The 16,543-nt window shown below is 37.0% G+C and overlaps 1 protein-coding gene across 10 annotated transcripts in view; it reads left to right on the top strand.

Moving 5' to 3' along the window:
- N4BP2 (NEDD4 binding protein 2) overlaps window positions 1-16,543 on the top strand; it is a 186,562-nt gene that overhangs the window by 98,941 nt on the left and 71,078 nt on the right. For 6 of the 10 annotated variants that reach the window (XM_035293853.3, XM_078367367.1, XM_078367364.1 and 3 more), the window contains one exon: window positions 639-14,740. In XM_035293853.3, the coding sequence (XP_035149744.3) occupies window positions 639-684 (46 nt within the window). In that variant the 3' untranslated portion in view covers window positions 685-14,740. Of the gene's footprint in view, window positions 1-638; window positions 14,741-16,543 lie in introns of those variants that run through there. The other 4 variants (XM_078367365.1, XM_035293851.3, XM_035293850.3 and 1 more) reach the window with 2 other exon arrangements.

The following is a 16,543-nucleotide window of genomic DNA, read 5'->3' as shown; positions in this document are numbered from 1 at the left end:
ATCATTAGCTCCTACCTACCAATTTCAGTGTAGCATATTTATTTTATGCCACATAATAAGTTATTATTTTGCTGCATTATCAAAAATGGTAGCATAATTATGAGCATAAAACAGGTGACATATCAAGATTATTTTTATAAAAGAGATAGTTAGACTGGAACATAGTCATGCTGAGATTAATTATTTTAGAGACTATTCTTTCTTTAAATTCTCTACAGATGGCATTGAAAGCATCACATGGCCAGATTAGTCAGACTTACTTGATTAATACTGCAAATTTATACTTTCTATCAGAGATTTCTTGATGGTGGTTTCATGATGCATCAAGGACTTTATTCTTCCTACAACATACTCTTTTTCATGAAAATAAAGTTCAGGCTTTACAGGTTTTGACAAATCTTAAGTTATACTAACTGCTAAGTCAGAAGCAACCCCCAGTTTTAAAATTATATTTGTTTTGACCACAGATAAAATGAACATAAACATAGATGTTGGTCTTGGATATTGACTTAATAAGGGTTAATACTTTGGTAGTAAATATTATGTTAAGCTTAGGTACTTGGAATTGATTACAAGGTATACTCCCTAGCTAATTTGAAATTTTTATCTTTAAAATAACTCTTTTCTCATTTCTGCAGGTTCTCTGAAATTAAACCAGGGTGCTTGAAAGTCATGCTAAAGTAAAATAAACGTCCTTGAATTAGAAGTATAAAGGTTTGTAGGTTAAAATTACTTTTATTTGCAGTAATTTAGTCAATTCTACCCTAAACATGTGTTTTATTATAAATAATATTCAGGTATGAAACAAAAAAATTACTATGTTTTTCAAAATCCAAGAGAGGTGTTTTTTTTCTTATCAAATGAATCAAATGCAAATATATTGCCTGTTAAAACTATTACAGAGAAATTTTGATTACAAAATGTCTAAGATAATTATCAGCTATAGTTTTAAAGTTTAAAGTGCCCTATTATTTCTCAGAAAAGGTTATCTTTGTATTAATTGTTGTGTGACATTTAGTAATGTCCTAAAAGTCTTTTGTGAGAAGTATTTAAAGTGCTTTGAGACCTGTCCTGCCCTCAAAGTCTGGTATTAAAAGAAGAAAAAGAACATAGTAGTGGGCAGTAAAGAAAAAAAGGAGATCTAACAAAAACACTTGAATATTTTTTAATTTCAAAACTAAACACGTAAAATGCTTTTATTTTGCCATATCGTACAGGAAGGAAAACATGTTATTGCACTTTCTTCTGCTTTGTATATGATCTTGATCTTTTACCTTTTGTTCTGTTCTTCTGTGTGCATTTTATGGGAAGAAAGTTGGGTCTGAGATTATTTTGCCATTTTATACTTTATATAAACAGAAAAGTTTTCAGAGACAAAGAAATGGTTAAATATCTTACAGATGTTGCTGCCTTATCAAAATGCTTCTAGAACTGTCTATATAAGTGGTATTTCAGACAGTACTAAATACTTATATTTTGTTTTTGAGGCATGTAATTTTTAAACTGCAGTAGGTTAAAATTATATTAACTTTAAAAAATGTAGAAAATATTTTGGTTATAATTGTCCAGGTGCAGTGGCTCATGCCTGTAATCTCATCACTTTCAGAGGCCAGGGTGGGTGGATCACCTGAGGTCAGTAGTTCAAGACCAGCCTGGCCAATGTGGTGAAACCCCATCTCTACTAAAAATACAAAAATTAGTAGGGTGTGGTGGCGTGCACATGTAATCCCAGCTATTTGGGAGGCTGAGTCAGGAGAATTGCTTGAACCTGGGAGGCAGAGGTTGCAGTGCCTCAAGATTGAGATTGCACCATTGCACTCCAGCCTGGGTGACAGAGCAAGACTCGGTCTCCAAAAAAAAAAAAGAAAAGAAAAAAATCATAAAAGGAAGCCTTACAATTTAAAATATTTTCACTTTTATTTCAAAAAAGAGCCAACTTTCTCAAAGGAAGTTTTCATTAACTTATGTTGTTTGGTTAGCTAATAAATTGTTAGTATGCAAGTCAAACCTGTGTAAAGGAGGTTATAATGTGGTGAAGTATAATTTTCGAATATGAGACAATGGCTTAAATTTGTCTTTGGAAATGAAGAAAATTTTTAACATATTTAAGTTTAACAAACAGTTGTTAAGCTTAAAGATTTTGGATCAGGAATTATAGGATTGAGCTTGTACCAAAAGAATCCTAAAGTACCAGAATGGTTTTCCAAAAGAGCAATCATGTCTATGAAAATAAAACCCCAAAACATTTTTAAATATATCATGATTGCATTATCATTGAATTTTAGTTCCATACAAATAAAAATGCATGTTATTATTTAGAATAAATAATAAATACTGGTTGGTGACTGGTATTGAAGTATTACACCTATGTTTATAATAATTTGTTTAATACCAACAGTTTAGCACACTTTTATAATATCTAGAACAGTTCTATATGTTAAAAATAAAGCAGTTCCTTTTGATAACTTACTGTAAACTATAATTGTTAATGAAATGAGATATTTCTATGTATAAATTAATGTAAGAGTATGAAAAACAATGCTAAAATGTGGAGTTATTGGAATGTGTGCAACTGCATACTCACTTTCTGTATTTTTATATTTCCTTACCTGGTTTTAAAAAGCATAACTTTTGGGCACTTCAGCTAGACTTATTTCAATATTATACTTATGATTAATGAAGGAGCAGTCAGAAGTAGAGGCGTGGTACTCTGTGGGCAGAAACCAAATGTAAAAAGCTACGTTGTTTACTATATTGATGTTAATATGCCTTATTTTGGTAAATCTTATATCTTAAGCCTTGTTGATAAATATACAGGCAAAGTTTGAGCATCATATGTATTTTTATGAAGCTGCTTAATTCTAACTTGCCTTCCACCCCACTATCTAGCATAGTTTAAGCAACACATAATTATGAAATAAAAGTTTATAATCCCTCCTTTCTTTTTTTTGACCGTTTCTAAATCCTGTGTGCTCGAGGTAAAGATAGTTTGGCGATTATAAAAGTTTTCTCTGTTACTCATTTCTAAATCCTATATGTCAAAGATAGTTTGGATATTATAAAAATTTTCATGTATTGGTGCAGGTTGAGTATCCCTAATGAGAAAATTCAAAATCTGAAATGCTTCAAAATCTGAAGCTTTTGAGCACAGACATGATGCTCAAGGGAAATACTCATGGAGCCTTTTGGATTTTACATTTGTAGGTTAGCGATGCTCAATAAGTAAATATGATGCACATGTTCTGAAATCTCCCCACAAATCCCAGCAATCCAAACACTTCTGCTCCTAAGCATTTTAAGTAGGAGATACTCACTCAGCCTGTATATTTGTGCCAATACATGACTCATTAGCATGGTTCTTTGTAAACTTAGTATTTTAAAAGTACAGCACTTCTGTAGTTTGGAAGATTTCAGTAATGATTATATTCATTCAGTAGTCTCTTACCATTATCTGCCAGATGGAAAAAGAGAACTAATATGGAAACCCCAGAGGGTGTCCAGTTGGACCAGGGAGACACTTGATGCTTAACAGTGTTTTCAGTCTGTCCATCTCTTATTCCAATGTCAGAAATAGAAATCTTTTTTTTTTTTTTTTCATATTTTGGCTCTTCATATTTCTCTACATTATTTTTAAGTTGCAGTTTCTTCAGTTTGTCAGTATTTCCATACTATTTGCAATTCTATGGTTTTTAAATATAAGATATATTATATAGTAGAAAATTTGACTTTAAAGCATCTCGAGTATTGTATTCTGAGAAGAAAAGCTATACTGCTCTTCTGCTCTACTTTATTTTGGTCTTTTTCTTTTTGAATAAAAGGGTTTTGTATGCTTAGAAAGTGGACATGTGTAATAGCGAGATTGATTATTTCTGAGCTGAAAATTGGAAACTTTTGAAACTCAGGAAATTGCTCTGACAATGTTTTAACTGCTCTCAATTTAAGAAAATGACTATATGTATAAAAAAGACAAAAATAACGTGCTGTTTTTTCCAAGTGCTTTTCCATTGTGCAATGAGGTAAAGTTTGGTAATTTTTCAGTGTAGTAGTTAAATATTGCTTATTTTTATTTACATGTAAAGAAAACAGATTTAAATGTTTATGTGGCCAAAAAAGTGTCATTTAAAAGGTAAAGTAAGTTTATGTAGAATGTATGTTAACGGTGCTTATTTTTAAAATGTAATTCAAGTTTACAGTGTTACTTAATGCTTCTTTACAGAATTTAATAGAGAAACAAGGCTAGAACACATCTACACCCTGAAGAGCCTTTTATAACTTCCTATTATATGATGACAAAGTTCATTATTTTCCTTAAAGTCGAGCAGTTGACTTTTATGGTCCAATGATGAACTTACTATTAATAAATGAATTAACTGTGAGACTTCTCATTAAAATACAATATTGTAGCTATCAGAGAATATATTATAAAATTTTCAGGCAGTATATCAGAAAAAAATGTTTTATTTGTACTGTGAAGAAACTGATTTTGCTGTTAACTCTGTACTTTTTAAATTGAAAATGTTTTATAACTTTGCTTTTAAAATTTCTTATGAAGCCATTTGCAAATTACATGCTTAATTTAATAAAGTACTTTAGCCACAGTCCAGTGTGAGGAAATCCTTCATTTGGTGTATTAGGGTTAGTGGTTTAAATATTTTTATGTGTAACTTTGTAATTTCAGGGTAAAGTGCCATAAAAATTTTATTTCTATACCACAACTTTTCTTCTAGTTTATTTTCTGTAGCACTTTTGAACCTGATGAATGGATTGGCTATGGCTTGTCTCTTCACATCCTGTATCTTTTGACCAACATAGAAATTAAGAATTATATCTCTTAGCGGCCAGGTGTGGTAGCTCATGCTTGTAATCCCAGCACTTTGGGAGGCTGAGACAGGCAGGTTGCTTGAGGTCAGGAGTTTAAGACCAGCCTGGCCAACATGGTGAAACTCTCTCTCTACAAAAAATACAAAAAAATTGGCCAGGCTGGTGGCTCACACCTGTTATCCCAGCTTTTTGGGAGGTTGAGGCACAAGAATTGCTTGAGCCTGGGAGGTGGAGGTTACAATGAGCCGAGATTGTGCCACTGAACTCCAGCCTGGGCAACAGAGCAAAACTCCTTCTCAAGAAAGAAAAACAAAAAAAAAAGGCTCGGGGTGGTGGCTCACGCTTGTAATCCCAGCACTTTGGGATCCACCCACCTGAGGGCAAGAGTTTAAGACCAGCCTGACTAACATGGAGAAACCCCATCTCTAATGAAAATAAGGAATTAGCTGGGTGTGGTAGTGCATGCTGTAATCCGAGCTACTCAGGAGGCGGAGGTTTCAGTGAGCTGAGATCGCGCCATTGCACTCCAGCCTGAGCAACAAGAGCAAAACTACATCTCAAAAAAAAAAATCTCTTAGAGACTCAAGTAATGCTTTAAATACTATTAACGACCTTTGGACTTTATATTTGAGTCCAAAGCAGAATAATTCACTCATTTCACAAGGACTTAAACATATTTATCCAACAAACATTTAGAGCACTTGTTATTGGGGTTACAGTGTAAATGTGATAGAGCTTTTATCCAGGGTTATAATTATTCTTATCAACTGCTATGTGTATAGTGACTTATACTATGATACTTTTGTATATGTTATATTTTAAATCTCAAGAGAATTTTATTACATAGGTAGTGCTATCCCAATTTAATGAATAAAGCCACATAGAGAAGTTAACTGGTTTGCTGTTTAGTGTCAAAAGTATAACTTGAACCTAGCTTCTCTGACTCCCAATGTAGAGCAGCTGCATTTGTGCTAAGAAAGAATAGTTACTTATAAAGAGATAATATTCCACTGTCCTCTCCAGAGAATTGTGGCTCAACAGTATGTTTTTTTGAAAACCTGACATCTATGAATCTGCTTTCTTTCTTTATATGAAAGCTGGTACTTTGGAAAAATCCAAATTACTAGTGGCCAAAGGTAAAAAGTTTATTTTTTTCTTCCTATAAAATCCCAGAGATATAAACTCCAGGACTGTGGGAATCTTCTTTTTCATGAAGCTTTTGGGATTCTAGAAAAGTTCACCATTCTGCCACATCCAAGATAATGGCCTTCATTTTCCTAGGCCAGGGTGGCTGGCTGCATCTCTAACTCTCAAATCTATATTCTACTGGAGGAAAGACAAAGAAAAAGGGAGCAAAAGGCAAATGCCAGTGGTCGTAAAGATGATATTTGGAGGCTGCCATAGAATACTTCTACTTACAGCCTATTGGCCAGAAGCTATTCATGTCATGTCTAGCTGCAAGGGAGGCTGGGAAATTATCTTTTTCAGACTGCCATGTTCTGTTGCAATTTGATATTCTTTTGGAGGAAAGAGAATGGATATTAGAAGAATGAATAGCTGTCTCTGCCACATCATTTTTTTAATCATTATATGCAAATAATGTGAAAATCAGTTCTTGATACATTCCTTCAACAGATCTTTGTTGATGACTTCTGAGTGTTAGGAATCAAAGAAAGAAAACCACAGTTTTTTGTTTTTTGTTTTTTTTGGAGATGGATTTTCACTCTGTCACCCAGGCTGGAGTACAGTGGTACAGTCTCCTGTGTAGCTGTGATTGCAGGCACCCACTACCATGCCCAGCTCATTTTTGTATTTTTAGTAGAGATGGGGTTTCACCATGTTGGCCAGGCTAGTGTTGAACTTCTGACCTTAGATGATCCACCTGCCTTGGCCTCCCAAAGTGCTGTGATTAGAGGTGTGAACAACTGCGCCTGGCTTGGGAATTTTATGCGGGGAGGTTTGCTCTATATGATCCTGTTCTAGCCTCAAATAGAAAAGAACTAAATGACATGGACTAGCTTAATAAGTGCTAATGGTGGGAAGTACATTGGTCCAAGCATGTTTTTGGATTGCTGCACCAGCCTGCCCTATTTAATATAGGATATAGTACAGATGTCCCCCACTTAGGATGGTTTGACTTAGTTTTCAATTTTATGATGGTGTGAATGCCATATGCATTTAGTAGAAACCATCCTTCAAAGTTTCAATGTTGATTTTTATTTTGTGCTAGTGATGGGCTAGTGATCTTCAGTGTGATACTCTACTGTGATGGGCAGTGGAATCAGTCACGCTAACATTAACTTTTCTAAGCACATTTAAGGTAGGCTAGGCTAAACTATGATGTTCCGTATCTTAGGGGTATTGGATGCATTTTCCACTTATAATATTTTCAACTTATAGTGAGTTTATTACATAAGTGACCCCATTGTAAGTTCAGGAACATCTTTATTTCACACACATTTCTTAGTTAGAAAATTCAGACTGGGAGAGTTGGGGAAACAAAGATTCTGAATGAAATTATTAAACACACACTACTAAAAACACTGCATAGTTGTTAGGATAAAAGGGGCTGAGGTCAGAAATCTAAGTGAAAATATTAGACGCACTTTTGCAAACGGTGCCTCTGCTCCTGACTCATGTTGAGTTTCAGTTCTCAGTTTTGGGGTGGAGGGACAGATGACAAAGGGCAGCAGACTTGAAGACACTCCATAAAGCTAACACCCTACAGAGCTTTGTCCTCAGTGGGGATGGGGATGAATAAAATTTCACCCTCCTTCCCACCCCCAGAAGGCCTGCAAGGAATATTGTCTTGGCATGAGCAGAAGAGGTCAAAAAATCAGTCAATCCTGACAAGTTAAAATCACTACAGGCCCTAGCAGAATAACAGCCCAAATTCATAACACCTAGAGTAGTTTCTATAAAAAAAAAAAGTGGAGAATTGAATTGGTAGAGGTCCTGGTCATTAGCTGCCTGGCAAACGCAAATGCAATTTTCTCAGGGAGAATCCACCCTCATCTTGGAGAATTAGTTCAGATCAAGGCTGCAGATCCAACAACCCATTTTGGGATTACAGAGGAAAGAGGAATATATGTCAGACATCACCATTGGGATGCAGTTACCAGGATAGACTGGGAAACTGACAACACAGTTTCTTTAAGTTTCAGATAAAATAAAACCACACAGGTGGAGGGAGAACTTACGCATTGAGACATAAAAAGCATATACCAGTTGCAATCTGTAGACCTTTTTTAGGTACTAGTTGACAGTCAGACAACAGTTGGCAATGTGAACATTGACTCGATAATTAAAGAACAGTTGTTTTTTTAGGGATGATGTGGCTGTGTTTTTAAAAGGATCTCTTTTTAAAAAAGAGAGATGTGCTAAAATACATATTTTAAATTATACGATGTCAGTGATTTACTTCAAAATAAAATGGAGGAAATGGGTGTGGGGTACTTAGGAAACAAGATTGCCCATAAGTTTGTAATTGGGAAAGATGGGTGTTTATTATAGTAGAATGTCTACTTTTGAATATATGCAAAGCTCTGTAAAAAAGCATTTTTAGGCCGGATGCGGTGGATCACGCCTGTAATCCCAGCACTTTGGGAGGCTGAGGCAGGTGGATCACAGGGTCAGGAGTTCAAGGCCAGCCTGGCCAAGATGGTGGAACTCTGTCTCTACTAAAAAAACAAAAATTAGCCAGGCGTGGTGGCGAGTGCCTGTAATCCCAGCTACTCAGGAAGCTGTGGCAGGAGAATCGTTTGAACTCAGAAGATAGAGGTTGCCATGAGCTGAGATTGTATTCTAGCCTGGGTGACAGAGCAAGACTCCATCTCGAAAAGAAAAAAGCATTTTTAAAAATTTGGTGGAAGAGCTGGAGAAGTGGATTCTAGATCTGGCTTTGGGGATGAATTCCAGAATGCTGCAGAATTAACCTGCATAGTAGCTTCTACCTCTGCTGTAATTTAAAGGTCATCAATCAGGAGGCCACCATGGCACTATTGCCACAACTATCTCTTAGCATTTTCAGAGCTGGTAACTACGCACCAGAAAAGTGTTGTAGAAAACCTGACATCTCCACCATTTGCCTTTTAAGCAGAATGAGTTATACCAGTGGGTAGATGGCCTCTACCTTACTTTTGCCTTCCAAATCTCATTGGACTGTATCTAATTGGTAGAAACTAATGTATTCTAACATATATAGAATTTTACTTTTAAGAAAGATCTGGGAAATGTTGTTTTACACTTTACAGAAAGGCTTATTAGAAGTAGAGCTGGGGCTGGGTGTGATGGCTCACACGTATATTCCAACACTTTGGGAGGCCAAGGCAGCCAGATCACTTGAGGTCAGGAGTTTGAGACCAGCTTGGCCAACATGGTGAAACCCTGTCTCTACTAAAAATACAAAAATTAGCAGGTGTGGTGGCACCTGCCTGTAATCCTAGCTACTCAAGAGGCTGAGGCAGAAGAATTGCTTGAACCCGGGAGTCAGAGGTGGTGGTTAGCTGAGATCACACCACTGCACTCCAGCCTGGGTGTCAGAGAGAGAGACTCCATCTCAAAGGAGAAGAAGAAACAGAGCTGAAGGATTAAGATCAAATGTTCATATTTGCTACACTGATGGTACTTGTCAAACCAGGTATAGAAATAAAATGGCTTGACATTAGTCTCAAAAGCATTGCATGTCAACTGAGGTATTTAGAGATCTGCCAGGGAGTACCCAAGTCCAAGATAAACTTAGGATATATTTGAGGAGCATTGTTTTTACTCAATGGCAAGTAATATACATTATTATTTAATGTAGCTTATTGGTGTATATATTAGGGTTCTCCAGAATAAATAGGAGATAGATAGGGGATTTATTAGGAGAATTGGTTCCTGCAATTACGGAGGCTGAGAAGTTCCACTCCAGGCCGCCTGCAAGCTGGAGAACCAGAGAAGCCAGTAGCATGGCCCAGTACAAGTCTGAAGGCCTCAGAGCCAGGGAAGCTGATGCTTTCTCTCAGTCCAAGTCTAAAGTTCTCAAAATCCAGGGGAGAGGACCCCATGTAGGTCTCTCCAAAGGCTGCTTGAGTGTCCTTAAAACAAGGTGGCTGAATAGGTAATCCATGTGAGCAAAACAGAAACAACAATACCTTTTTTGACTTACTATTAGAAGTTTTTTGCAGTTATCTGCCAGATTCTATTTGTTAGAACCAAGCCACTAAATTCAGCTAACTTTGAAGCATAGTAGAATTAGCTCTACCTTTTAAAGGATACAATGTCAAAGAATTTGTGTATGTATTTGGAAGCCGTTATGTCTACTGTGTACTAGGCACCACTAGGTACTTTGCAAATGAACCCAGTATAGTCATAGCCACCCACTGGGGTAGGTATTACTGTCCACCTGGCAGACATTGGTATCCTACCCAACAGGTATTCTTTCTGTCACAGCTCTTTTTGTTCAGTTATCTGGTGGCAGTGTGCTCAGAGAAGATCAACCCCTCTGTAGCTCCTGCAGGTGAATTTTGATTGGTGGAAAAGCCCATCATGGCAATGTCATTTCCTTTTGCCACTGACTAAAGGATGGATATATGATCATGCCAATGAGAATTCTGCTAGAATGGTTCCAGGAAAAGTTTTCCTCACGAATACAGAGAAACACATAGGGAGAAACACACTCTTCTTCAGTGAGACTCTGTGTCTGTATGTGATGTCTGGAATTGCAGTTGCCTTGTTGAAACCATGAAGAGACAAACCTAAGGCCCAAGCCAAAGTGCTAAGGATGGTGAGTGTATGTGTAGAGAGGAAAAATCCTCTGTTCTTGATGACCTCATTGAGTCCCTGAATTAACCCTGGAACTGACCTTTAGTGACCTTTTTATGGAAGACAACAAGCTACCTTTGGGTTTTGTGTTACAGCTGAAAGCATCCTAATGACTTGATGTACCTCATTTTACAGACTAGGAGACATGTTCAGAGAGATTATAGAATTTGCCAAAACTTTCTCAGCTAATAATAGCAGAGCCAAGTTTCAGACTGAGATGTCTATGTTCTAAGCACCTAGTACTTTCTTTATCACGTAAGTGACTTTTCATCAGCAATTCTCAGGAATCAGAGAGGAGAAACGGAGATATCAGTTGGTTTTAGCAGAGGTAGTGATTGGCAGACAGGTATGAGAAGGGGTCAGTTTGGGAAGGAAAGAGGACAAAATTCAGGATGCTATGTATGTAAGATTGAAAAACTCGACTGTGAGATACAGGCTGGTAAGGAGTCAAGTGGAATCCAGAGGGGGCCAATCAACTGGAATAGTGGAGGTGAGTAGTGAAGGTGTAGTTGAGGTAAGAACAGATTCGGAAAGTTTGAGGGGGAGGGAAAAGTGGAAGGAGGTTGTAGGAAGGGAGAGAGCTTCAGAGTTCAGGATATTTGGATGTGGGTGTTTGTTTCTCACGGAGTTTGATTTGTGGCTGATGGAGACCATGGAGATGATGGTCATCAGAGTGGAGAAGGTCACAGAATTGATAGCAGATTACTGGATCATCCACTTGGTGTACATATTAACTATGAAAGTGATAGGCAGTGCAGTAGAGAGGAAGATTGAAAGCCAGTCAGCTGTAAGTCTGGGTGAATTAAACATGTTTTCTTTATTTGCGTTGTCCCCATTCTTCACACTGATAGGATCTGACTCAATACAGCCCCACGTTGAAGAAAGATTTATAGATTATTCTGTTTTAATCTGCTGCCTTGCCCAGACTGGAGAGACGAGATGGATAGGGTCACTGGGAGGGGCCGAAAGGAGATGGCCGTGAGAAACGGAGTTTCGTAGGTCTTTCCGAAACAGTTTTCTGCAGCGGGATCTCACTGTTTTGTTTGAAGTTGCTTGTTGCCTATTTATGTAATCCACCTGAATTTATGAAAACCAACAAAATAGGCTTACAAATTACCCATTATTTCAGATTATTGCCGTTTCCCTATTTTTAGAAACAAAGGCAACTCTGCTGATCCCTTTGCTGATACTCTGAAGACTGCTGATCTCTTTGCTGAGTTGTAGAATAAGAAGAGCTTACTGTCTTAAGCTCTGGGCTATGATTTTGTTTTCATTGTTCTGTCCTTTCTTAAGTAAAATTAATTTTTTCTTTCAAAAATAATTTTTGGCAGTGGGTTACATAGGAATCTATTTTTAAAGTACCGTATGAATTTTATATTACCTTCATGGAATCATTAGTTAGAATATCTGAATGTAGTTTCTCCCTTGTCCCTTATATTTCTTGGTTCCTGTCCTTAGAGTCCTGTTAATAGTTTTAGGTCATATTTCTGTGATTTTGTTATAAGCTAACTCAAATCTTTTTTTGGAAATAGATTAAAAATCAATCTGTACTTTTTCTTTTTGACTTGCTTTGTAACCCAGGCTGGAGTGCAGTGGTGCGATCACAGCCCACTGCAACTTTTGTTCCTGGGCTCAGCCTCCCGAGTAGCTGGAACTACAGGTGCACGCCACCACTTCTGGCTAATTTTTGTATTTATAGTAGAGATGGGGTTCTGCCATGTTGGCCAGGCTGGTCTTGAACTCCTGGCCTTAAGTGCTCCATCTGCCTCAGTCTCCCAAAGTGCTGGGATTATAGGTGTGAGCCACCGCCTATACTTTTAAGGGGATAAAGAAGCAAGGTACAAAAGGGTACTCACAGTATGATCCATTAGTGTGTTTTTTGAAAGGATATGTGTAGATAGATCCACTGATATACTACTATACATCTCTCTATGTACATATATGTGTGTGTATATGTATGTATAAATGCAAACCCACACACAGATTGAATAGAATAGATTCTAGGCCCCTTATGATTCAGCTTCAGAGGATTTCTGTTCAGAAGTCAGTATTCCTCAAAGAACTTACAGGAAACATTTGTGTTTTATGTAGCACAAGTTGTAGTTGGTTTTCCCTACATATTCTGTCTCCCACTCTCATATTCCATATATACCCCAAAGCCTCTGTCTCTTTATTTCATCCTCTCCTCCTTTTACCAAAACCCTCCCTGACATTTCTACCACTGCTAGGCCTTACCTATATCCCCTCCCATTTTCTTTCTGTTTTCTTCTGCCTGTAATGAATAATTCTGCACCTGTTGGATATAAATCTCTCATCTCAGCTTCCTTGGTTCTTCTCATAAAACACACCTCCCTCCCATTTATTTTATCTACACACTAAGACCATGGAAGGAGGGGGTATAGCCAGTGGGAAGCAGTCAGTGCAAATACTGGCTTTTTTTTTTTTCTAGGCAGGAGGAAGAAAGTTATGAATACTCCCACAGTAATAAATTTTCCCCGTTTTCACATAAAGAATTTCTGAAGGATTCTGTAAGTAACTATGAACAGCAAGTTATCTTGTGTGATAGGCCTGTGGGGTCAGAGGTAAGAGACTGAGATTTTGCCTTCATTGTCTGAACAGTTTTTGTTTTAAAACTACATATATTACTATTAGAAAGCCATTAAAAAATACAGATAATTGGCTGGGTGCGGTGGCTCACATCTATAATCCCAACACTTTGGGAGGCCAAGGCGGGCGGATTGCCTGAGGTTGGGAGTTTGACACCAGCCTGACCAACATGGAAAAACCCTGCCTCTACTAAATATACAAAATTAGCTGGTATGGTGGTGCACACCTGTAATCCCAGCTACTCGGGAGGCTGAGGCAGGAGAATTGCTTGAACCTGGGAGGCGGAGGTTGTGGTGAGCCAAGATTGCACCATTGTACTCCAGCCTGGGCAACAAGAGCGAAACTCCTTCCCCGCAAAAAAGAAGTGTGTGTGTGTGTGTGTGTGTGTGTCTATTTAATAGATGTACTTTTTAAAATTTTGTGGATACTTAGTAGGTGTATACATTTATGGAGTACATGAGGTATTTTTGATACAGGCATGCAATGCATATAATCACATTAGGGTAAATGGGATATCCATCCCCTCAAGCATTTATCCTTTGTGTTACAAACAATTCACTTATTTAGTTATTTTAAAATGTACACTAAATTATTGTTGACTGTAATCATTCTTTTGTGCTATTAAATACTTGATCTTATTCATTCTAACTATACTTTTACAGTTTAAAACATAGTGAAAATGTTATACTTGATATTAGAGTGAATTATTCAGTGTACAAATTATATGTATCTTATTATGTTTCTATTTAGGCTGCCTTCTAGTACCAAATGTTATAGTCAGATAATTGAGTTGGTATTTGTGATGATCTGATAGTATCAGGAAAAGCACTATTCTGCCTTTTTTAACTCTTAAATGGATACAACTGCTGGAAGAAGGGAGGACAGATCCAAGAGATCTAATTGGAGTTCCAGAGTGAATACAAGAGAAAAGCCAGATTTAATAGAAGTATATTTCCTGAGCTGAATAAAGCCTTATATTTGCAGGTTGAAAGTGTTCTTTAAATTCCAGACAGGATTGATAAGAAAAGGCACATAGCTAAACATACTCTGACAGAATTCCTGAGTCTCAAAGTTAAGGAGAAAAATATATAAGGTTCCAGACAGAAAGAAGCTATTTACAATGGGAAAAGAATTGGACTGGCATCAGACAGTGGAATCATATCTATACCTGTTAAGAGAAAAGGAAAGTAACCGAAGAAGTCTCTTTCTAGCCAAGCATCATTCACCTGCCAGAGTGAAAGAGATGCAGAAAGGATTCCAAGAATCTGTCATCTGCATATCCCCATCGGAAGAAAATGAAAAGAGGACTAACTAAATAACAAATTAATGAGAATAGAGACTTCAAGAAATGAGAAGGTAAAGTAGAAAGGGAAAATGATGAGTGAACAATAAGCTTTGTAATATACATTGGCGTGTATATTAATATACTTGGATGATGATGAAATCACTGGAAATGTGTACTATATGTGTTAAATAAAGACTCTTAAGATAAATGAGACTCACTTAACTAGAGCCTGGGAGTAAAAGTTGCATTTTTTCTCAGCAAAACATAAAAGGTGGTATTGGAGGAAAGGGAGGAAGAAGTAAAAACATTCTAAAAGTATTATCTTATTGGGTGGAGGGAAGGAATAGAGTAACTTGGTGGAGAAACAGTATATTCTTACTATTAATAAGAATAAAGTAATAAAATATGTGTTTGATGATGTGTGTTAAAAAAGAACATAACCACTAATGTAGTGGGAAAGGATAATATCATTTTGAAATTATAAGAGGAAACAAGGAAATAAACTGTTAACTCGATCTTACCAGTATATACAAAGAAAAGGAAAAAAGAAAATGAAGTAAGTTTAATAGTAAATGTAAGCAAGAGAGCAGGAGTAAAATGAAGCATATCAGTGATTATGTTAAGTGTAAATGAGCCCAATTCTATCAAAAGACAGAGACTGTAAGAATGGATTAAAAAGGAACCCAGTGAATATGTTGTTTACAAGAAACACACTTAGATTGATAAATATTTAAAGCAATTGGAAAAGTGATACTACAGATATATAAAGAAATTAAAAATTAGGAGAGGCAATATTAGAAAGGGTGAGACAAGATGAACTAAAAAGGGAGAAGAACAGTACCTACAAAATCATAATATATGTGGCCGGGTGTGGTGGTTCACACCTGTAATCCCAGCACTTTGGGAGGCCAAGGTGGGCAGATCATGAGTCAAGAGGTTGAGACCATCCTGGCCAACATGGTGAAACCCGTCCACTAAAAATAAAAAAATGAGCTGGGTATGGTGGCACGAGCCTGTGGTCCCAGCTACTCAGGAGACTGAGGCAGAAGAATCACTTGAACCCAGGAGGTGGAGGTTGCAGTGAGCCGAGATTGCACCACTGCACTCCAGCCTGCCTGGTGACAGAGCAAGACTCCGTCTCAAAATAATAATAATAATAATGTGAAGATTAGCATCAAATAATATAATAGATAAACACATAAATCAGAAGATTGTTATAAATGTAAGGATAACATAAAAATGAAATTTGTGGATTTTACTACACCTCTTTCAGAACTAGACAGATCTAGTAGACAAAAAATAAGAGACCACAGAGAAACCAATTGACCCATTTGTCTTAATAAATATATACAGAATTATACATTCTTCAGAGAAAAAATATATATTTTCTAAATGGTCATTAACAAGTTACAAAAATTTATCATAAACTTGGCCACAAAAAATAAAAAATAAGGGCTGGGTGTAGTGGCTCTTTGGGAGGCCGAGGTGGGCGGATCACCTGAAGTCAAGACCAGCCTGGCCAACATGATGAAACCCCTTCTCTACAAAAAATACGAAAAAAAGCCTGCTGTGGTGGCACATGCCTATAATCTGAGCTACTCTGGAGGACGAGGCAGGAGAATTCCTTGGACCCAGGAAGTGGAGGTTGCAGTGTTGCACTCCAGTCTGGGTGACAGAGTAAGACTCTATCTCAAAAAAAAAGTAAACCATAAAACAAAATAGAGTAGGAAATTAATAAAATACTCATTAATGAAATTTAGAAAAGATGAAAATCTCTGAAAAAAGGTGAAAATCAAGTTCACCCATGAACTTGAGGGTAAAAAAACTTTTAAAAATTAAATACACATTTAACCCAGCAATTCTGTCTATAATTCTCATGGAAATAAAAACACAATTTTTTTTTGAGATGCAGTTTTGCTCTTGTTACCCAGGCTGGAGTGCAATGGCGGGATCTCAGCTCACCGCAACCTCCGCCTCCTGGGTTCAGGCAATTCTCCTGCCTCAGCCTCCTGAGTAGCTGGGATT

The sequence above is a fragment of the Callithrix jacchus genome, chromosome 3 (assembly GCF_049354715.1).
Source record: "Callithrix jacchus isolate 240 chromosome 3, calJac240_pri, whole genome shotgun sequence".
NCBI classification, from domain to species: Eukaryota; Metazoa; Chordata; class Mammalia; order Primates; family Cebidae; genus Callithrix; species Callithrix jacchus.
This window is presented reverse-complemented; position numbering and strand designations above follow the sequence as displayed.